Raw genomic sequence first — 23,756 nt, forward strand, 5'->3', positions numbered from 1 at the left:
ACTTTCCAGAATTGCAAACACTCCTCCTTGTGAATCTCAATCCCGTCGAATAGGATGTATCTCAGTATTCTCCTTAGCAACATTGTGTTTTTCCATTGTGAATACAGACGAAAAATATTCCCCTTAACTCTCCCTCCTTCCTACGCCCTAGTGTTGATGTGAAGGTAGCGGCCTTCGACTGGGGCAGCCAAAGTTAAAAATCACACAGCACTAGTTTATAGTCCAACAGGTTTATTTGAAAGTACATGCTTTAGGAGCGCTGCTCCTCTACCAGGTAGCTAGTGTGGCAGTGTCACAGGACACAGAATTTGCAGTAAAAGATTAAAGTGTCATGCAAGTGATGAGATGCATTGAACCTCTAGATTGCTGTTCAGTCTTTAATCACTTAGAACTGGGATGCAGGTTTCGAATGATTAATATGTAAATACCAACTTAACAGCAATCTAGGTTTGTTCAATACATCACATCAGTTGTATGACACTTTCATATTTTACTATAAATTCTATATCCTCTGATTCTGCTCCACTAGCTACCTGACAGAGGAGTTGTGCTCCGAAAACATGTCCTTTCAAATAAACCTGTTGGACTATAACCTGGTGCTGTGTGATATTAAACCTTCTCCCTGGGGTTGTCATTGTCTGTTGCACAGGTCAATGAGAGTCAGCTTCTGCAATGCTCTCTCCCGCCAGAAGAGGGTAATGCTGGGCTGGCACGCAAGCGCAGTAGCCGCAGTGAAATCAGGCAGTGACGGGGACAGCTGTGCGGGGCGGTGTCGGGGTCCTGAGTGCGGGGCAGAGTCAGCAGCCGGGCGGCGGAATGGTGAGGCAGGAGCGCGGCGGGTACCGGGCGGCGCGGGGAATGTTCTGGAACCCGGTGGGTGGGTTAGGGGGCATTGACGGAGCGGCTGTGGTTTTGGGGGAAGTTGCGGCTGAAGCAATGATTTTGGGAGAGAGTAGGAATGAGGGGAGAGTGTCCTCAACCTCATTGACCCCTCCCCAACCCCTCTCCAACCCTCCCTCCCCCACTCCACCTCCCCCCGCCCCCCCCGCCCCCCGTCCCCCCCGCCCCCCCTCTCCCCCCCGCCCCCCCTCTCCCCCCCGCCCCCTCTCCCCCCCACCTCCCCCCCCATCCCCCCCCACCCCCCCCATCCCCCCCCACCCCCCCCATCCCCCCCCCACCCCCCCCCATCCCCCCCTCATCCCCCCTTAACCCCCCCATCCCTCCCCCTCATCCCTCCCGCCCATTCGCCCCCCTCATCTCCCCCCCCTCATCTTCCCCCCCCTCATCTCCCCCCCCTCACCTCCCCCCCCCTCCTCCCTCCCCTCAGCCCCCCCCTCCTCGTCCCCCCCCCTCCTCGTCCCCCCCCCCTCCTCGTCCCCCCCCCCCTCGTCCCCCCCCCTCCTCGTCTCCCCCCCCCTCCTCGTCTCCCCCCCCCTCCTCGTCCCGCCCCCCCTCCTCGTCCCGCCCCCCCCTCCTCGTCCCGCCCCCCCCCCCTCGTCCCCCACCCCCCCCCTCGTCCCCCACCCCCCCCCCTCGTCCCCCACCCCCCCCCTCGTCCCCCACCCCCCCCCTCGTCCCCCACCCCCCCCCTCGTCCCCCACCCCCCCCCTCGTCCCCCACCCCCCCCTCGTCCCCCACCCCCCCCTCGTCCCCCACCCCCCCCCTCGTCCCCCACCCCCCCCTCGTCCCCCACCCCCCCCTCGTCCCCCACCCCCCCCTCGTCCCCCACCCCCCCCTCGTCCCCCCCCCTCGTCCCCCACCCCCCCCTCGTCCCCCCCCCTCATCCCCCCCCGTCCCCCCCCCTCATCCCCCCCCCCCGTCCCCCCCGCTCATCCCCCCCCCGTCCCCCCCGCTCATCCCCCCCCCGTCCCCCCCCCCTCATCCCCCCCCCGTCCCCCCCCCCTCATCCCCCCCCCGTCCCCCCCCCCTCATCCCCCCCCCGTCTCCCCCCCCATCCCTCCCCATCCCCCCCCTCATCCCTCCCCCCCCCCATCCCTCCCCCCCCCCCATCCCTCCCCCCCCCCCCCCCATCCCTCCCCGTCCCGTCCCCCCCATCCCTCCCCCCCCCCCCCCCATCCCTCCCCCCCCCCCCCCATCCCTCCCCGTCACCCCCCCCCCCATCCCCCCCCGTCCCCCCCCCCCGTCCCCCCCCCCCGTCCCCCCCCCCCGTCCCCCCCCCCCCGTCCCCCCCCCCCGTCCCCCCCCCCGTCTCCCCCCCCCGTCTCCCCCCCCCGTCTCCCCCCCCCGTCCCCCCCCCCCGTCCCCCCCCCGTCCCCCCCCCCCGTCCCCCCCCCCCCGTCCCCCCCCCCCGTCCCCCCCCCCCGTCCCCCCCCCCGTCCCCTCCCCTCATCCCCCCCCCGTCCCCTCCCCTCATCCCCCCCCCGTCCCCTCCCCTCATCCCCCCCCCGTCCCCTCCCCTCATCCCCCCCCCGTCCCCTCCCCTCATTCCCCCCCCCCCCGTCCCCTCCCCTCATCCCCCCCCCATTCCCCCCCCCACCCCCCATTCCCTACCCTCATTTCACCATTGAACCTTAGCCCTGAATACTTTTATTGAATAAAATTCAACCAATCTGTTTAAAAATTAACAAATGATCTGGCATCAATTGTGGTATCCATAATCATGGCCTTTGTTTGTAGAAACTTTGCAAGCTCTGGCTTTGGTTAAAGTTCAATACTTCTATTACCCCCAAATTCCCCAACCTGCATTCGTAGGTTCATTAAGAGCATATTGTCTATTCACAGTAATATCTTGTGTTGTGATCCTGGATTCCTTGATAGGACAGTTAATATAATTGCAAATGAAGGTGGTATGTGTCTTTGAGAGGACTTTCAGGTAGTGGTGCTTTGTCACTGCTGCCCTATCCTTTAGGCAGGTTTGTGAGCAAGAAAAATTATACGGAGGCCAGGTGTTCTGGCATAAATTGAGATTTGCGGAGTTGACATAAAGATGAGAGTTGAAGCTGATAAATGGGAAGCATTGCAAAATGTCACATATTGACTATATGTTTAATCGTGGTTAGGCTAATGCCAGCTTTTTGGATTTAATGCCTCTTGAGGTTCAGAAAGAATTTGGAGTAGTTGGAGGCAGCAGGAGCTGGTAAGGAATAGGGGAGCACAAAGGAATGTGGGTGGGAATAAAAGGGGCATACAAAGGGCAACGTCTGCGTTGAGGACAATGTGTTGGGATGTTCAAGTCCCTTTCAGTACCCTCCTCAGTTGCTATGCTGTTAATCTGTCTGGTAGTGGTGTAATTTTGTAAGCACTGAGTTACCAGATAGAGCTTCTATTACACTTGCTTAGCCACCAGCAGAATCATTCTTTTGATTGAGCTGCCCAGACCAGTTTGGAAGAAGCAGGCTTTACACAAAAAGACCAATGATTTACACCATGTGGATAGATAGAACGTAGAACATAGAAGAATACAGCGCAGTACAGGCCCTTCGGCCCTCGATGTTGCGCCGATCCAAGCCCACCTAACCTACACTAGCCCACTATCCTCCATATGCCTATCCAATGCCCGCTTAAATGCCCATAATGAGGGAGAGTCCACCACTGCTACTGGCAGGGCATTCCATGAACTCACGACTCGCTGAGTAAAGAACCTGGCAGGGCATATGTTCTATCCTTCCTCACTGTCTACAACTCCTCCGACTTTCGTATCATCCGCAAACTTGCTCACCCAACCTTCTAACCCCTCCTCCAGGTCATTTATAAAAATGACAAACAGCAATGGTCCCAAAACAGATCCTTGCGGAACACCGCTAGTGACGGCACTCCAAGATGAACCTTTGCCATCAACTACTACCCTCTGTCTTCTTCCAGCCAGCCAACTCCTAATCCAAACCTCCAACTCACCCTCAATGCCATACCTCCGTATTTTTTGCAGTAGTCTACCATAGGGAACCTTATCAAACGCCTTACTAAAATCCATATACACCACATCTACTGCTTTCCCCTCGTCCACCTCCTTAGTCACCTTCTCAAAGAATTCAACAAGGTTTGTGAGGCACGACCTGCCCTTCACAAAACCATGCTGACTATCCTTGATCACATTATTCCTGAAGAAGGGCCTGTGCCCGAAACGTCGAATCTCCTGTTCCCTGGATGCTGCCTGACCTGCTGTGCTATTCCAGCAATAAAGTTTCAACTTTGATCTCCAGCATCTGCAGACCTCACTTTCTCCACATTATTCCTATCCAGATGTTCATAAATCCTATCCCTTACAATTCTCTCTAAGATTTTGCCCACAACAGAAGTGAGACTCACCGGCCTATAGTTACCAGGGTTATCCCTACTCCCCTTCTTGAACAAGGGAACCACATTTGCCAGCCTCCAATCTTCTAGGGATTTCATTGTAACTGTCTACATGAACCATCCTTGATTGCTTTTGTGATGTTGAATACCCTGTTGTATTTGGGGTTGATAATATTCTGCTGAGAGTTTGGAGTGGCTGTACAGTGCAAGCAGGTCAAAGTCTTTTAAAGTTGAGAAGGAATTTGGCAATCTGATTGGAGCAGGCTGAAGGGGCAGTTTCTCATGTTCCCAGTGTGTGGTGAGGAATAGGCAACAAATGTTGGGCCTTGTCAGCAACTCCCATATCCAATGAATGAACAAACAAAACAAATTATGAACTCATTCCCATGGAAAATGCTCAAGGTGAATTATGCCAGAATGTTTAAGGGGAAGCTTGGTAAGTGTGTGAGAGAGAAGGGTAGAAGGAAGGGCTAGTAATAAAGGTTAGGAGTGAGCTCATGAGAATATACACTTGCATGGCCATTTAGCCCAAAAGGGTTAGTTTTGTATTATGGGTTCTGTGCAAGTTAAAGTTGAAGGCCACTTCAGGAAGCTAATTACAGAATTTCAGGCTTGCACTGCTCAAACTGCTTTTTATACTTGAGACATTAAACTATTAAACTGAATAACACAGCTCCGATTTGAAGGGTTTTTTCCTTGTCCTGGACTCCTTTTTTGGGAATGGTTTAATTGATTTCCTTTCAAAATCCCCATTCAAACCTTTGAAATTTCTGGAATAGAGTGGAACTACAAGTTTAGCTTATAAACTGTGGGTACATGGGAGGATCTGACTGGAAGGGAAATTTCTGAGGAAATAGATGTTTGGATAGGCATATTGTGGAACTTTTCTTTGTATTGACCCTCTGCCAGCTGCTTAAATACACACTCTGTTTGTATAAGGCCTGTCTATACAGATTGCATGCGAGAGGTGAATCATGTAACAGCATGATATTTGCATCATGGCATACTATTTGACTTTAATTTCACCTGAGCTCCGCAAGAGAGGACAGGTTATAGTCACTATGGAACTGGTCCGTAACGTAAGCCATCGCACTATCCTAGCCCAGATATCAAGTCTGTGCGGTCATATTAGCCCATTCTACCCTTGCTGCTGCTTTTTTGATGTGTGCACGCTATAGTATTTTGTGATCTTTACACTTCTGGTTAATTTGTTTATTTCACAGGGCACCCCAGTGAAAGATGTGGTTCTCAAAGCTGATGCTCCCACTGTTCTATTACTGGATAAACATTCTGATTACATTGCCTCATATGGAGCAAAGAAGGATGATTATGTAGGTACAAAAATATCCTTTTAAGCCTATAGGATCGGGGGAGACAATTTAGGTGTTTGAGCCTGTCCTGTCATTCAATTCAATTATGGTTGATTGCTTCATCCACTTTTATTATTGGTTTAAATCCTGGAATTCCTTCCAGAATTGCATTATCTACCTACAGCACTTGGACTGCAATGGTTCAAGAAGGCAGCTCACCACCATCTTTGAAGGGACAACTAAGGACGGGGCAATAATGCTGGCCCAGCCAGTAATGCCCATTCATATGAGTGAATTAAAAAATATGCTCCTGACCTCCAAGTCAGTATTTTCACAATTTCAACTTTTTAGCCTATATTAGAGTAGTTTGTAAAAAGAAAACTCTCGCTCAGTTTTGAAATTTTTGATCTGTTCCATTGAAATTTTTAGAGAGATAAATATGAAATCAGATATTGCTATTTGTGCAACGGGATCTTATATCCACTTGATAGGACCAGCCAAGCCTTGACTTAATGTTTCAACAGAATGACAGCATCTCTGACAAGGAAGTACACATTTGAACTTATTCACTGGTAGTGAATGCTCCCTTTATAAGAATTTGTCAGTCAAGTGCTGTATTTCTTCAATATTGAGCCTTTAACAGTGCAGCATTCCATCTGTGCTGACCCTGACTGTGCGGTGTTCATTGAGTCACACGGACACAGACCCTTTGGCTCAACTCTTCTATGTTAACCAGGTTTCCTAAACTGAACTGTCCATTTGCCTGCATTTGGTCCATGTCCTTCTATACCTGTCTTATCCGTGTACCTGTCCAAATGGTTTTTAAATGTTGTAATTGTACTCTCCTCTACCACTTCCTCTGGCAGTTCATTCTGTACATACACCTCAGTGTGAGAAAAAGTTGTTCCTAAGGTCCCTTTTAAATCTTCCCTGTCTCATCTTAAACCAATGTCTTTTAGTTTTGGACTTCTTTAAGGAAGTGACTAAGTTAATAGATGAAGGAAGGGCCATATATAGATGTCATATATATGGACTTTATTTAGTAAGGCATTTGATAAGGCTTCCCACGGTAAACTAATTGAGAAAGTGAAGTCACATGGTGTGCAGGGTAGGTGGATAATGAACTGGTTGAGCAACAGGAAACAGAGTAGTAGTTGAAGAGAGTTTCTCGAAATGGAGGAAGGTGACCAGTGGTGTTCCACAGGGGTCAGTGCTGGGGCCACTGTTGTTTGTAATATACATAAATGATCTGGAAGAGTGCATTGGTGTTTTGATCAGTAAGTTTGAAGATGTCACGAAGATTGGTGGAATAACAAAAGCATAGGGGACTATCAAAGAATACAGAAGAATACAGATAGACTGGAGAGTTGTGCAGAGAAGTAGCAGATGGAGTTCAATCTGGGCAAATGTGAGGTGATGCATTTTGGGAGGTCTAATTTGAGAGTGAGCTATACTGTAAATGGAAGGGCCTTGGGAAAAGTTGATGAGCAGAAAGATCTGGGAGTTCAGGTCCATTGTACCCTGAGGTGGCTGCACAGTGGATAGAGTTGACAAGAAGGCATATGGTAGGCTTGCCTTCATCAGACAGGTATTGAATATAAGAGTTGGCAGGTCATGTTAAAGTTGTACAAGACTTTGGTTCAGCCGCATTTAGAATACTGTGTACAGTTCTGGTCGCCACATTACCAAAAGGATGTGGACACTTTGGAGAGGGTGCAGAGAAGGTTTACGAGGATGTTGCCTGGTATGGAAGGTGCTAGCTATGAAGAGAGGTTGAGTAGGTTCGGATTGTTTTCATTAGAAAAAAGGAGATTGAGGGGGACCTGATCAAGGTCTACAAAACGATGAAAGGTATGGACAGGGTGGATAGACATAAGCTTTTTTCCCCAAGTTGAGGGATTCAATAACGAGAGGTCATGATTTCAAGGTGAGAGGAGAAAAGGTTAAGAGGGATACATGTGGAAAGAGGGTGGTAGGTGCCTGGAACGCGTTGCCAGCAGAGGTAGTAGAGGCAGGCACGGTAGATTCATTTAAGGTGTGTTTGGACAGATGCATGAGTAGATAGGGAGCGGAGGGATATAGATCCTTAGGAATTGGGTGATATTTAAGACAGTGGATTTGGATCAGCGCAGGCTTGGAGGACTGAAGGGTCTGTTCCTGGGCTGTAAAGTTTCTTTGTTCTTTGTTTCCCCTACTCTGGGGAAAAAACCTTGGCTATTCATCTTATCTATGCCCCTCATGATTTTATAAGCCTTTATAAGGTCACCTCTCAGCCTGCTATGGTCCAGGAAAAAGTCCCAACCTATCCAGCCTCTCCTTAAACTCAAGCTAACCAGTCTCGGCAACATCCTTGTCAATCCTTTGGCATTTTTTCCAGTTTAATAACTCTAGGATGACCAGAATTGTATGCAGTACTCCAAATGTGGCCTTACCAATGTCTTGTATAACCATAACATGATGTTTCAGCTCCTGTACTCGGTGCAGGGACCAATGAAGGCAAGCGTGCCAAACACTGCCTTCACCACCTCCCTGTCTACCTGTGATGCCACTTGCAAGGAACTATGTACCTGCACCTCTAGATCTATCTGTTCAACAATATTCACCAGGGCCCTACTATTAACTGTGTAAGTCCTACCCAGGTTTGTCTTACAGAAATGCAACACCTCGTGTTTATCTGATTTCAGCTCCTTCAGTGCTAGCCCTCTGACAGTGTTGCACCATGTCAGTGTAGGACAGAAGCAGCAGCTTTGATTAAATCTCTGGTGTTGGACTTGAACATAATACCTTCTGCCTCACATGTGAGACAGCAAAAGGTGGTGCTTTGATGGCCACAAACTGATATCATAGTTCCAAATAAATCCATTGAGAGAAATACATCATCCCCCATTTAACCACATGCACTCAACACATCTTGGCAGTCACATCTGCTTGCTGTCAAATTGCTGGCAGTTATTTGATATTTTCCTTATTTAGTTACTAGGAGAACTTTGAGCAAGATTCATGTCCCAGCTCCTCTCAGTTATTATTCATGTTGGTCATTTGTTCTATTTCTGCATCATTGAAAAATAACCATCAAAATTGATTTGATAATTTTTATTTCTGTTACACATTTAACATGGTATTATCATACCAAATCATTTCACGTAGCATTGTCAGACAGCGGTTAAATCCAAAAAAAAAGTTTTCATTTAATTTCTGAGGGAATTTTTGTGGCAACATATCATCATCCTAAATTATCTTATCAATTCAATACTTGTAGAGCATCTTTACTGTTAGAATGTCAGAAACTGTGTCGAAATAAGGGGCTTAATAAACAAATGACCATAATCTTGATCAAAGTGGAAGTTTTGAGCATTCTTGTGAATTGGCTTGTGATGATCTATTTTAAAAGTGCTATATAAATGCAAGTTTGAGTTTTTTTGAAGTGAGGATGCAAATTCCATCAACTGTCTCCAAAGACACATGCTGTGCAGATTACACGCTACTACTGTTGACCATAGCCTTGATATCTTGAGAGATGAATCATGATAGTGATCACTGGTTCAGTGAATGAATTAACCACAATGGTTTTTGAATTCGGTGTTAATTGTAAGGTTCGACTTTGAGTTCAGAAATTTGAGACGTAATGCTGTTTTACCCACAGCCCACTTTTGTTTCCTTTTTTTTGCATATTTTTAGCAGAGTTTTGTTTTTAGGCAGCAGCCTATCAGCTAGAGGCACGTGTTTTATTTCTTTGTTTCATTCTAGTTCTTTTGGCCCTGTAGATTCATACAGTGCAAAAATGTCTGCTTCAATATAACTACTACTAAACATGTGCTGATCCCAATTTCCTGCACTTGTCCCATATCATTGATTGTTGCAATATTTTAAGTGCTCATCTCAATATTTTTAAAGTTTGTAATGTTTCCAGCTTCCAATGCCTTCCCACTGCATTCTAGATTCCCACTACACAGAGTGAAAATGTTTTTTTCCCCGAATCCCCTCTTGATCTCCTTCTTACCCTGAAACTATGCCCTCCTGTGATTGATTCCTTAACCAAGAGGAACAGCTGCTGCCTATTCATCTTGTCCATATCCCTCAATCTTATACACCTCAATCATGTCCCCCCTCAGTCTTCTGTAAAGAAAACAGACCAAACCTATCTAGTGTCGTCTTGTAGTTTGATTTCTCAATCCCAGGCAATGTCCTGGTTAACCTCTACCCCCTCAGTGCTATCACATCCTTCCTGTTGTGAGGTGACCAGAACTTCATACAGTGGCCTCACCAACGCTCTGGAGAACTCCAACATTACTTCCTTGCTCTTATATTCCAGGCCACGACTGGTGAAAGGGCAGCAGGTACGTGGGAACACCACCCCTTGCAAGTTCCCCTCCAAGCCACTCACCACCCTGACTTGGAAATATACGCCATTCCTTCACAGTCGTTGAGTCAAAATCCTGGAATTCCCTCCCTACCAGCATTGTGGATCAACCCACAGCAAGTGGACTGCAGCGATTCATGAAAGCAGCTCACCACCACATTCCCAAGGGCAAATAAGGATGGTTTATCAATGCTGGGCAGCCAGTGATACCCAAGTCCCACAAATGAAAAAAAAGCTAAGAGTAAGCAATAAATGCAAGCTATTTCAGTGCGATCTGCATCCTATGGATAGTTTAATGAAATAACACTTTTGTAACAGTGGTTCCATGTAATCAAAACACTTGGTTAAATCAAAATTATCTTTTGTCACATGGAATTCACTAAAAATCTGGTGTTAAAAGCTTCTGATGGTGGCTATATAATCACTGTTCAGTGTTGTAAGTAACCATCTGGTTCACTGATATCCTTTAAGGAAGGAAATCTTCCTTCTGGTCTATATGTGACTCCAGATCCATAACAATATGCTTGACTCTTGAATGCCCTCTGAAATAGCCTAGCCTTTCAGTGGGCAATAAATGCTGGCCCAACCAGCCACACCCATGTCATATAAATGAATAAAAAAAGTAAATCAATCTTTACTGATGTAATTATTTCATCTCTAACAGGCAGTTTAGAGACAGTATAAAAATCTGCTGAGGGCATGTTGCATTTCTACTTTCTAACGATTAACTTGGTGTCAGAGTAAAGCTACTGAGTTTGCAGATTAACCATTGATGTTCTTTCTGGCTTTGCTTTTAGGAATACTGCATGTCAGAATATTTGAGGATGAGTGGAATCTATTGGGGGCTGACCGTTATGGACTTAATGGGGCAACTGCATCGCATGAACAAAGAGGAAATCCTACAGTTTGTCAAGTCATGTCAGCATGACTGTGGGGGAGTTGGAGCTAGTATAGGCCATGATCCTCATCTCCTTTATACCCTGAGCGCTGTGCAGGTAGGTTTGATAGCCATTTTGTCAATTTGTAAGTGATCTCAAGTGGTTGCTTTAGTGTGTGCTCTACTGACCAATCAGCTAATCACTCAATCCATGACTGTTACTTGCGAGTTTTGAGAAGATTTGTAACTCAGGTTGAGGTTTTGGATGTAGGTTTGCTCACTGAGCTGGAAGGTTCATTTCCAGATGTTTCGTTACCTTACTAGGTAACATCTTCAGTGGACCTTGGGTGAAGCAATGCTGAAAATTCCTGCTTTCTATTTGTGTTTAGGTTTCTTTGGGTTGGTGATATCATTTCCAACATCACCAACCCAAAGAAATCCAATTGTGTAAATAGAAAACAGGAATTTTCAGCATTGCTTTGCCCAAGGTCCACTGAAGATATTACCTAGTAAGGTAATTAAATGTCTGGAAATGAACCAGCTCAGCAAGCAAACCTACATCCAAACTGTTACTTGCAGTAGAGCAGAAATTTAGCTGTCTTTGTGACTTTAGTCATGTTGCATTATACATCTAATTGAGAAAAAGATATGGTTTACTAATTAAACAATATACAAACAATGTGGTTCTTTGTGCTATTTCCTTGCATTTGAAAACAGGCCATTCAGCCCAACAGAGCTAACCTCGAGTTTATAGATTGCATGAGTTTCCTTTCATGGAAACATGGAGAATGGAAGCAGGATATGATCATTCGATCATTCAACCTGCTCTGTCATAGCTAATCATCTGACTCAATACTCTACCTACTTTCACCCCATACCATTTGATCCCTATAACCCTAAGAACTATATATTACTCTTGCTTGAAAACATTCAATAATTTGACCTCAACTGCTTTCTGTGTTAGGGAACTCCACTGGTTCACCACTATCTGGGTGAAGAAACTTTTTTCCTCCCCTCAGCATTCACTGCATTCAGATTAGAGTGGTACTGGATCCGAGGAGCAGGAAAGTTGACGTTTCGGGCAAAAGCCCTTCATCAGGAATAGAGGCAGGGAGCCTCCAGGGTGGAGAGAGAAATGGGAGGGGTGGGGGAAAGTAGCAAAGTACAGTAGGCGAATGGGGGTGGAGATGAGGTGATAGGTCAGAGAGGAGGGTGGAGCAGATAGGCAGGAAGGGAGATTGGCAGGTAGGACAGGTCATGAGGATGGTGCTGAGTTGGAAGGTTGGAACTGGGGTAAGTTGGGGGGAGGGGAAATGAGGAAACTGGTGAAGTCCACATTGATGCTCTGGGGTTGAAATGTTCCAAGGCAGAAGATGAGGCGTTCTTCCTCCAGGCGTCGGGTGGTGAGGGAGCGGTGGTGGAGGAGGCGGCCCAGGACCTGCATCACTCTAGAGTGTTGGGTTAACAGGATAGTCAAAAAGATAGTGGTGCAGACATCATGTAAAGAGGAGGAGGAGAGCTGGAGAGACTGTAAAGAGAAAATGCTTCCAGTATATATATGGAATTCTATATATGTGCAGTGTAAATAAATAGTCTTGTTGGAATGAGCACAGATTGCAGAAGAGTCATTGAATGTCAAGAGGCAATGGTTAGATTCTCTGTTCTTGAAGATGGTTATTGCCTGGCATCATGTGGTGTCTGTGTTATTTGCCACTTATTAGGCCTCATTCCTGAAGAAGGGCTTATGCCCGAAACGTCGATTCTCCTGTTCCCTGGATGCTGCCTGACCTGCTGCGCTTTTCCAGCAACACATTTCCAGCTCTGATTTCCAGCATCTGCAGACCTCACTTTCTCCTTGCCACTTATTAGCCCAAGCCTGGATATTTTCCAGGTCTTACTGCGTATGGACATGAACTGCTTTGGTATCTGAGGAGTTGGGAATGGTGCTGAACATTTTGCTGTCATCAGTGAACATCCCGTGACTGATCTGGTGTTAGAGAAAAGCTCATTAATGAAGCAGCTGATGATGATTGAATAAAATCTTTCTCATCTTACCTGTAAATGGCTTGCCCTTTATTCTAAGACTGTTTTCCCTGGTTTCAGACCTTTCTGCATCTACCCTGTTGATCCCTTTAAGAATTCTGTAAATTGTCAATGAAATAATTTCTCAAGCCGCTAAACTCTGGAGAACATAGACCCAACTCCTCAGGGGAAGTTTCGTTATTACAGGAGTTAGTGGGATTCACTTCCTCTGTGGAACAATATCATTCTTTGGCTATCAGTCTTTTATATTGGGTTGCATTCTATTTCTTTTAAATTGGCCCATGAGGAGGACTCTCACTTTTTCTGGTCCTATGATGGTTAAAATCTCCTGTAAGCAGGAGCATACACATAGACAGTGGTCAGAATGTGGAATGTGGGGAGTGGTTGAATTGAATAGCAAAAATACCTTCCAAGGGAAGTTGAATATGGGGGAGAAAGGGATAGAAGAATGTACTGATGGCGTGAGTCAAAAGGGTGAGAGTCATAGAACATAGAGCAGTACAGCACAATACAGGCCCTTCGACCCTTGAAGTTGTGCCTACCTTTTATCCAACTCTGAGATCAGACTAAATTACTTAGCCTTCATTTTATTATCATCCATGTGCCTATCCAAGAATTGCTTAAATATCCCTAATGTATCTGACTCTACTCCCACCGCTGGCACTGCATTCCGAGCACCTACCACTCTCTGTGTAAAGAATCTATCTCTTATTTCTCCCCGGGAAAATGTCTGTGACTATTCACACTATCTATGCCTCTCATCATCTTGCACCCCACTATCAAGTCACCTCTCATCCTTCTTCGCTCCAATCAGAAAAGCCCTAGCTCTTTCAACCTTTCTTCATAAGACAAGCCCTCCAGTCCAGCCAGCATCCTGGTAAATCTCCTCTGCACTATCTCTAAAGCTTCCACATTCTTCCTATAATGAGGTAACCAGAACTGAACACAATATTCCAAGTTTGTCTAACCAGGGCACTATAGAGCTGCAGCGTAACCTCACGGCTCTTAAATTCAATTCCCCTGGTAATGAAAGCCAATATACATATACCTTCTTAACAACCCTATCAACTTGGGTGGCAACTTTGAGGGATCTTTGTACATGGACTTCTGTTCCTCCACACTGCCAAGAATTCTGCCTTTGACTTTCCAAAATGAATCTCTGCACACTTTTCCAGGTTGATCTGCATCCTGTCAATGTTCTGTTGCAACCTACAACAACTCTCCCCATGATTCACCACTCCACTAATGTCTGTGTTATCGGCAAACTTACTAATCCACCCTTCCACTTCCTCATCCAAGTCATTTATAAAAATTACAAAGAGCAGAGGTCCCAGAACAGATCCCTGCATGTTATGTGGAGCGTGAATACCAACATTGAGCAGATGTACTGAATAATCAGCTTCCATTAATTTGAAATTTCTTTAGATGTTTTGTTATCTGCTCCCTTATGTGTCCTGCATCAGATTGCTGCATGCCTAGGGAGACCTTCAACTTGTACCTGAATTATAGTTAGAAATAATTTACCTCCCTCAAGTATATTCTGATATTCATTGGATGATGGTTGACTTGTATCTGAAATTTAATGTAATACCATTTCCTAACATAAATCTATCAGAATTTAGAAATTTAGAACTGATAGCCCCCCTCATGCTCCCCCAGAATGTATGCATCCAAAAACCTATCTATCTCTTCAGGCTCAACATTGAATTCCACTACCCTTTATGTGACATGCCCCTGACTGGTCTGGCTTGGATGTTTAGGCTGTGATTTTATTCAAAACTGTCAATAATGGAATAACTTGTGCATCCTTGTGCAACCATAGGACATAGATCAGGACAGCACTATCGCCACTAGCAGTCCGTCCAGACACCTAACACACTGTTTTAAAAACAACTTGCCCTTCACACCTCCTTTCAACTTCCTCCCTCTCACCTTTAAATGCGTGCCCATTTAGGGTCCTACAGCCTGCGGAGTAAGCACCCAGACTTACCTATTTCTGTGGTATAATATTTGTTTTCTGTGGAGGTCCTGGACAACTAAAAGTCGTTGAGCTAATGTGGTTTATGGTGTGTGATTGAATGCTTGAAAAACGAGGCAGTGTGTTGAAGTTTCACTCCAATCGCCAAAGAAGTGTTAAATTGTTATATTGAAATATAGCATGTGGTTTGTGCTTATACTCTGAGTAGAATCCTGAGAATGCTGGAAAACTTCATTGATAACCTGTTCTGTGACTCACTCTTCTAGTGACTCAGTACAGCAGGTTACCTATTGTCTGGAGCAGGTGAGTAAAAGAAACAAAAGCTTCATGACTAGACTGGCAAAGCAAGATTTTTCAATCCTCTGAACCACAGTACAGTGCTGCTCATGTGGAATGGTGCAGTTTTGAGCTAATGGTCATGTTGTAAAAGGCAGGGAAGTTATGAGATAGTGATATCTCAGAATTGATATGGTGCAGATGGAGGCTATTCGGACCATTCTGCCTGCACTGGTTCTATCTCCTGTCTTTTCCTCATAACCCTGCACACCATTTATATCTAAATATTCATCCAATGCCTCCTTGAATGACTCCACTGAGCCTGCCTTTCCACATTTCCAGACAGTACATTTCGTATCCTAAGTTTGTTTTCTCACATCACCCATGTTTCATTTACATATCATTTGAAGCCTATACCCTCTTGTTCCTTTTCTGAACAGAAAGCAGCTCCCTATTTAGTGCCTACCTGCTTGTGATTTTGAAAACTTTTATCAAATCTCCTTTAGCTGCTTTCTCTCCTTGTAGACAATCCCAACTTCTTCACTCTGTCCTCATTAATGAAGTTTCTCATTCCTGGAACCATTCTTGGAAATTGCTTCTGCCCTCTGTAACTGGCGTGTTACAGATAATGTGGCACCACAGCTGTTCACCATATTCCAGATGAGTTCTAACCAGTGTCTAGAATAGTCATGAGGAGGTGATGGCCTAGTGGTATTATCGCTGGATTGTTAATCCAGAGAATCCAGGTAACATTCCAGGGATCAGAATTCAAATCCCCTTACAGCCGATTGTAGTATTTGAATTCAATAAAAAATCTAGAATTAAGAGTCTAATGAATCAAATCCATTGTTGATTATTGGAAAAGCCTGTCTGGTTCACTAATGTTATTGAGTCATATAGCACGGACACAAAACCATTGGTCCAACATGTCCATGCTGACCAAGTTCCCCAAATTAAATGAGTCCCATTTGCCGGCATTTGACTCATATCCCTCTAAACCTTTCCTATCCATGTACCTGCCCAAATGTCTTTTAAATGTTGTAACTGTGTCTGCATCCATTACTTCCTCTGGCAGTTTATTCTGCATATGAATCATCCCCTACGTGGAAAACATTGCCCCTTGGGTCCCTTTTAAGCCTTTCTCCTCTCACTTTAAAATTATGTCCTCTAGTTTGGAACTCTCCAACCTTAGGGAAGGAACCAGCCATCTTTATGTAGTCTCATGTAGACCTGGTCTGTTTTATTAACCTCTCCATCTATTCTGCTACCTTCACTGATCTGTGCACACATACAGCCATATCTCTCTGCTTCCACACCCAGTTTAGAATCCCACACCTTTTTTATCGTACCTTTCAATGTTCTTTCAATGAAAGTTCATCATTTCTCAGGTTTCTGCTTTGATTCTCATCTGCTATTATTCATCCACTCCACTAACTTCAGTGTCTTTTTGGAGTTCCATAACTGTCCTGGCAGCATACAGTTCTTCCAAGGTTAGTGCCACTTGCACACCAAAGTGCAGGTCATGAATATATATCAAGAAAAGCAAGGGTCCCAATATAGACTCATAAGGCCATGAAATAGAGTAGCAGAATTGTGCCATTTGGCCCATCAAGTCTGCTCTGTCGTGTAATCAAGATGATGTGATCCTCAACCCCATTTTCCTGCCTTTTCTATGTAACCCTTGATCCCCATATCGATGAAGAACCTATCTATCACTGTCTTAAATACACTCAATTCCCCAGATTCAGCAGCCTTGAGCTGAAGGAATTCCTCCTTCTCTAAAAGTTCATCCCTTTCTGAGGCTGTGCCCTAGTCTGAGTACTGGAAACATTTTCTCCACATCAACTCTATCCAGGCCCCTCAATACTGTATAAGTTTCAATGAGAACCCCCTTTAACTTTCTAAGCACCTTTGAATACAGACCCAGAGTCCTGAGCACTCCTCATCTGACAAGCTCTTCACCCCCAGGATCATTGTGAACCTCCTGTGGAGTCTCTCCAAAACTAGCGCATCCTTCCTTTAAATGCGGGGCTCAAAACTGCTCACAATATTCCAAATGCAGTCTGACCAGAGTCTTTTCCAGCCTTAGCAGTACTTCTCTACTCTCTTACTCCTGCCCTCTTAAAATGAATGCTAACATTGCATTTGACTTCCAAGCTGCCAACTGATCCAGTATGTTAACCTTAAGGCAATCCTGAACTAGGACTCCCAAGTCCCTTTGTGCTTCAGATTTCTGAAGCCTTTCCCTGTTTTAATAAAAAGTCTATGCCTGTATTCTTTCAACCAAAGTGCATAACCTCAATTTCCTACATTGCATTCCATCCGTCACTTCTTTGCCAAATCTCCCGGCCTATCCAAGTCCTTCTGCAGCCTCCCTGCTTCCACAAAACTACCTGCCCCTCTTTGTCATCTGCAAACTTAGCAACAACACCCTTAGTTCCTTCTTCCAGATTGCTATTGTATAACATGAATAATAGTTTGTTCCAACATTGCTGCAGAAATCCACAAGTCACCAGCTGCCATACTGAAAAAGACCCTTTTATCCCCACTCTCTGCCTTCTGTCAGACAGCCAATCCCTCATCCATGACAGTACCTTACCCTTAACATCATGGGCTCTTGTCCTATTTAGCAATCTCCTGTGAGGCATCTTGTCAAAGGCCTTCTGGAAATCCAAATAGATCACATCCACATCTTCTGTGTCTAATTTACTCATTACCATCTCAATGAATTGTTACAGATTTGTCAGATGTAACGACCTCCCTTGATGAAGCTCTGCTCACTGTTACTTCTGTCCCTTTTGTAGCATGACCTATCACTTTCCTCACAGGTATCTTGTGTGGTACTGTTTCAAACACTTTCTGAAAGTCCATGTATACCATGTAAACAACATTATCTCCTCCCCCCAGACACTAGATTGCCACTTCAAAGCTGGTCTCTTCCTAATTGACCCAACTTTTTCCATGTGACTAATTCTATCCAATCCCATTCTATCTGATGTAATTTGATTGCTCCATTGTAATAACAATATTGTAATTGCAAACAATGATCCATATTTTAAAAAGTGATCGAATTACTCTGTTCTAGTAACAGAAAATGCTAGAAATACTCAGCAGATCTGGTGACATCTGCGGACAGAAAAATAGTGTTAATGTTTCATATCTGTAATCTTTTGTCAGAGCATTCAGCCCAAATTTCAGTCTCTAATATGACAATCCTGGTGTGTCCAGACGTTTGCTGTGTAACTTCCTTTCTCCAAATTTAGTTGTGTAATTACAATCCTTGTGCTGACTACAATTCTCTTCAAGAACTCCTTCTCTAATTCTCGCCATTCATCCCTATCTCTGTTTCAGTTTGCTCAAATCTTCTCTTCCCATGGATGCTTTTAGATTCCAGCTTCCTATGCGACCTCTCCCTCTTCTGTACTTCAGTGCCAGAGCCTATAGTTTTCTAAACCCTGCCATGCTTCACTCACCTCACTTCATCACAGAATTCTCTTCCATTGCTCAAGATGTTACTTTACCTTTTAAAAAGCATCATATGAACTTAGCTCTTGAACACGCTGAGAGTTGGTTTGGGGAGAATGTATTGCTTTCAATTTCTGTGAAGTTGCTGAGGGCATGTACTCTCTTTCTTTTTCCCCCCCCCTTGAAACTTCTGAAACTTACCTATCAAAATTGATTTGTTGCTGGCTCAATTATTTGTCTATTTTTAAAAATTCATTAATGGGATGAGGATGTTGTTAGTTAGGCCAGCGTATATTGCCCACCACACATACGTACTCCAGACCAAGTGAAGATCGCAGTTCCTTTCCTTCAGGACATTAGTTGACAATGGATTCATGGTCGTTGTTACTCCAGATTTTTTATGGATTCAAATTCCATTTTTTTGGAAAATATTTGCACCATCAAACTCAAACTTCACCATCTGCTGTGGCAGGAATCCATTGTCAACTAATGTCCTGAAGGAAAGGAACCTGTGACCCCAAAACATTAACTGGGTCTTCACCATCTGCTGTGGCAGGAATCCATTGTCAACTAATGTCCTGAAGGAAAGGAACCTGTGACCCCAAAACATTAACTGGGTCTCTGGATTAACAGACTAACAATAATACCATAAGACTATTGCTAACCTTAAATTGAGTCTGATTGTGTCTAGCAAAGTGTTTTTGGAAGTTCTACTGTGTTAAAAAGCACTGTGAATATGTATGATAATTGCTACTACTTCTGTAACTATAATATGTTTCTTTTAATCTAGATCCTCTCTCTCTATGATAGTCTTCATGTCATTGATGTTAATAAAGTTGTTGAATATGTTAAAGGCCTCCAACAAGATGATGGTTCCTTTGCTGGTGATAAATGGGGTAAGTTTTTCCTGGTGCACAGGGTTTGTATGAACTGTAATATTCTAAACCAACATTGCATTTAGAAGTAGTTTTGGTGCACCTACATAAGTTGATTTGTGGAATTAATGGAGGAATCAATTTGCGCAATATTTACAACACAAACTAAGGCCATTTCGCTCAATGGGCTCAGAGAGCATATAAAATTGGGGCAGGAGTAGGCCATTTGGCTTTTCAAGGCAGCTCTGTCATTCCATTATGGTCATGTCCAACTCAATAGCCTGTTCCTGCTTTCTTCCCACACTCTTTGATTCTTTTAGCCCCAAGTGCTGTATCAAATTCCTTCTTGAAACAATGTTTTGGCTTTGACTGCATTCTGAGGTAGTGAACTCCGCAAGCTCTCCACTGTCTGTCACATTTCTCTTTGCTTAATTTCATTTGTCACTTGTCCACCCATTCCACCAACATCTCAATGTCCTTTTGAAATTCCACACTATCATTGTCCAAAGTTTACAATGCCTCCACTTTTTGAAGTATCTGCAAACATTGGAATTATGCCCAGGGCACAAAGATCAGGCTTATTCATGCATGTCAGAAAAAGCGTGACCTCTAGGGAACTCCAGGGCAAGCATTCCTCCAGCCTAAAAAAGCATCCATTAGCCATTACTGTCTGTTTCCTATCTCACAGCCAATTCTGGATCCATGTTGCTACTATCTCTTTTATTTCCTGAGCTGTAACTTTGTTGTCAGCTGTGTGGAATTGTAGCAAATGGAACTCCATGTACATCTTGCATATTTGCAATTCATCGTGCCTCAGTCTGTGGTCCTCACTGATTTAGTCACGGTGTAGCATGATTTTGAAGCTGGAAATTGGGGAAGTCATGTGGGTTTTACTTTAAGGAGAAAGTGAGGTCTGCAGATGCTGGAGATCAGAGCTGAAAATGTGTTGCTGGAAAAGCGCAGCAGGTCCGGCAGCATCCAGGGAACAAGAGAATCGACGTTTCGGGCATGAAGAAGGGCTTATGCCCGAAACGTCGATTCTCTTGTTCCCTGGATGCTGCCTGACATGCTGCGCTTTTCCAGCAACACATTTTCAGCTCTGGGTTTTACTTTAGCCATATATGAATATGTATAGCAAATGTTGCTTTGCTCAGCTGCTTTGTCATGGTGTCATTGTGGTTGTGTTACTGGACTGACAGGGTCGAAGCTCTTCATTAGTAATCCAGAGGATAGTATTGAAATCCCCATGCTAGTTTGAGAATTTAAAAATATTCACCTGTGGGACATGGCCTGTCCTGGCTGGAGCAGCATTTATTGCCCATTCCAAGTTGCCCTTGAGAAAGTGAGATGTGCGATAGCATCTTGAACCACTACAGTCTATGTGCTGTTGGTACTCAACAATGCGGTTAGGGAGGGAATTCTAGGATATTGACCCATTGACACTAAAGGAGCAGCAATATACTGGCATCTCAGGATACTGAGTGACCTCGAGCAGAAATTACAGATGGTGGTGTTCCCTTGTATCTGCAGCCTTTATCCTTCTAGATGGTAGTAATGGGTTTGGTAAGTGCTGTCTAAGGACCTTTGGTGACTCTTGCAGAGCATCTTGTATATGGTACACACTGTTGCTCCTGAGCATCAGTGGTGGACAGGGTAGATGTTTGTAGATGTAGTGCCAATCCGAGTGGGCTGCTTTTTCTTGAATGATGTCAAGCTTCTTGAGTGTTGTTGGAGTTGCTGTCATCCAGGCAGGTGGGGAATATTCCATCACACTCCTAGAACATAGAACATTACAGTGCAGTACAATCTCTTCGGCCCTCAATGTTCCACAGGTTGGCGCAACAATCTGAAGCCCATCTAACCAACAATATTATGTTTTCATCCATATGTTTATCCAATGACCATTTAAGTGCCCTTAATGTTGGTGAGTCTACTACTGTTATAGGCAGGGCATTCCACGGCCCTACTACTCTGAATACCTCTGATATCTGTTCGTAAGCTATGTCCCCTCGTGCAAGCCAACCCATCCGAGGAATAAAGCTCTCACTATCTACCCTATCTATCCCTCTGATTATCTTATATCTCAATTAAGTCATCCCTCAACCACCTTCTCTCTAAAGAAAAGAGCCTCAAGTCCCTCAGCCTTTCCTTGTAAGACCTTCCCTCCATACAAGACAACATCCTAATAAATCTCCTCTGAACCCTTTCCACAGCATCCACGTCCTTCCGATAATGCGGTGAACAGAACCGAACAGAATTATCCAAGTGCGGCTGGATAGAGTTTTGTTCAGCTGCAACATGATCTCATGGCTCTGAAACTCAATCCCTCTACCAATAAAAGCTAACACACCATATGCTTACTTAACAATGTACATGGACATCGAAATTTCTCTGCTCATCTTCAGTGCCAAGAATCTTGACATAAGTACAGTACTCTTTATTCCTGTTACTCCTTCCGAAGTGAATCACTTCACACTTTTCCACATTAAACTCCATTTGGCACCCCTCAGCACAGCTCTGCAGCGTATCTATGTCCCTCTGTAACCTGCAACATCCTTTGGCACAATCCAGAACTCTACCGACCTTAGTTCATCTGCAAATTTACCAACCCATCTGGCTGTAACAGGCGGCTGCTTTTTTGAAGTATTTTAGGTGCTGGCAGTGATTTTCTCGAATTCCAGGAGCAGCAATTAATGTTTTATATGCTGCTACATTGTTTTGGAACTTTGGAGAAAAAAAATAAAAACAATGGCACTTTTAAAAGGGAGAGGAACAGACATGGTCAGTCAGTGCAGGAGAGAGAGAGAGAGAGACACAGAGAGAAAAAGAAACCCATGCTGCTAACTGACACATTTAGCAGTGAACCTGCGCAGTTACTGCCTTTGCTGTTTGAATTCATGTATTGCTGGATATCAGAGTGCATCTGGGAAAATTAACAAACAGTGAAATTCACAACTGATCTTGGAGGAACCTGTTTGGGAGAGATCACAGCACAGAAACAGATAAGTGAATATTTTTAAGTGTGGCCTTAGAGTAAGTTTGCAGTAGTGAGTAGAGTGGATTGTCTCTTGATTATATGTTTTATTGAGATATGTCTCTTGATTAAATTTAAAAATATAAGCCATAAGTATTAAGTTGGCCTGGAGCAGTGTTTTGTAGAGGAATAAGACAGTGCTATTTTCTGGGTCTGTAGATTGGAAGAAGCAAAAATGGCCCTTAGTAGAGTGATATGCTCTTTTTGTCAGATGTGGGAGTTTAGGGAGAGTTTCCGTGTTACTGAGGATTATATTTGCAATAAATGCTGTTGGTTGCAAATCTTATCAGATTGAATGGATCGGTTGGAGAGACAGTTAAAGGCAATGAGAAATTTACAAGAGCAAGGGGATGTGATGGATGCCAGTTATAGGGAGGGAGAAAAGTTGCAGATACAGTCACATAGATGGGTTAACTCCAGGAAAGGTAAGAGAGGTAGGCAGGCAGTGCAGGAGTCTTCTGTGGCTATCCCCATTTCAAACAGGTACTGCTGTTTTGGAAAATGTAGAGGGTGATGGATTCTGAGGGGAATGTACTACGAACAGCCAAGTATCTGGTATTGAGACTGGCTCGAATGCAACGAGGGGTATGCAACAGTTGTGTTAGAGGGCTCTTTAGTCTGAGGCACAGACAGATGTTTCTGTGGCCAGCAGCGAACAATCAGAATCATGTGTTGCTTCCTTGATGCCAGGATCAAGGATGTCTCAGAGAGGGTGCAGAATGTTCTCACAGGGGAGAGGGGCTAGCAAGAGGTTATTGTACACATTGGAACCAATGACATGGGAAAGGAAAAGGATGATATTCTGAAGAGAGAATATAGTGTGTTCGGCAGGAATTTGAAAAGGAGATCCTCGAGGGTAGTAATATCTGGATTACTCCCTGTGCTGTGAGCTAGTGAGGGTAGGATTAGGAGAATAGAGCAGATGAATGCATGGCTGAGGAGCTGGTGCAGGGGAGAAGGATTCATATTTTTGTATCACTGGTATCTCTTCTGGATAGGAGTGACCGATACAAGAAGGACTGATTGCACCTGAATTGGAAGGAGACTAATATACTGTCAGGGAGATTTGCTGGAGCTGCTCAGGAGGATTTAAACTATTAAGGTGGGTGGAGGGGAGGGGAGTGGGATCCATGGAGATAGTGAGGAAAGAGGTCAATCTGAGATTGGTACAGTTGAGCAAAAAAGTGAGTCAAACAGACAGGGACAAATCAGAAAACAAGGTAGGACTGATAAATTAAACTGCATTTATTTCAATGCAGTAGGCCTAACAGGGAAGGCAGATGA

At 44.7% G+C, this 23,756-nt stretch overlaps 1 protein-coding gene across 1 annotated transcript in view; it reads left to right on the top strand.

Moving 5' to 3' along the window:
• Positions 1-756: 756 nt before the first annotated feature.
• The window catches only part of rabggtb (Rab geranylgeranyltransferase subunit beta), a 51,065-nt gene continuing 28,065 nt past the window's right edge, over positions 757-23,756 (top strand). Inside the window, exons 1-4 of the mRNA XM_087990351.1 lie at positions 757-819; positions 5,478-5,585; positions 10,722-10,919; positions 19,354-19,459. Of these exons, the coding sequence (XP_087846477.1) occupies positions 817-819; positions 5,478-5,585; positions 10,722-10,919; positions 19,354-19,459 (415 nt within the window). The 5' untranslated portion in view covers positions 757-816. The remainder of the gene's footprint in view (positions 820-5,477; positions 5,586-10,721; positions 10,920-19,353; positions 19,460-23,756) is intronic.

The sequence above is a fragment of the Chiloscyllium plagiosum genome, unplaced genomic scaffold (assembly GCF_037043375.1).
Source record: "Chiloscyllium plagiosum isolate Xiang-an unplaced genomic scaffold, Cpla_swu_hap1 HiC_scaffold_9, whole genome shotgun sequence".
Taxonomy (NCBI): domain Eukaryota; kingdom Metazoa; phylum Chordata; class Chondrichthyes; order Orectolobiformes; family Hemiscylliidae; genus Chiloscyllium; species Chiloscyllium plagiosum.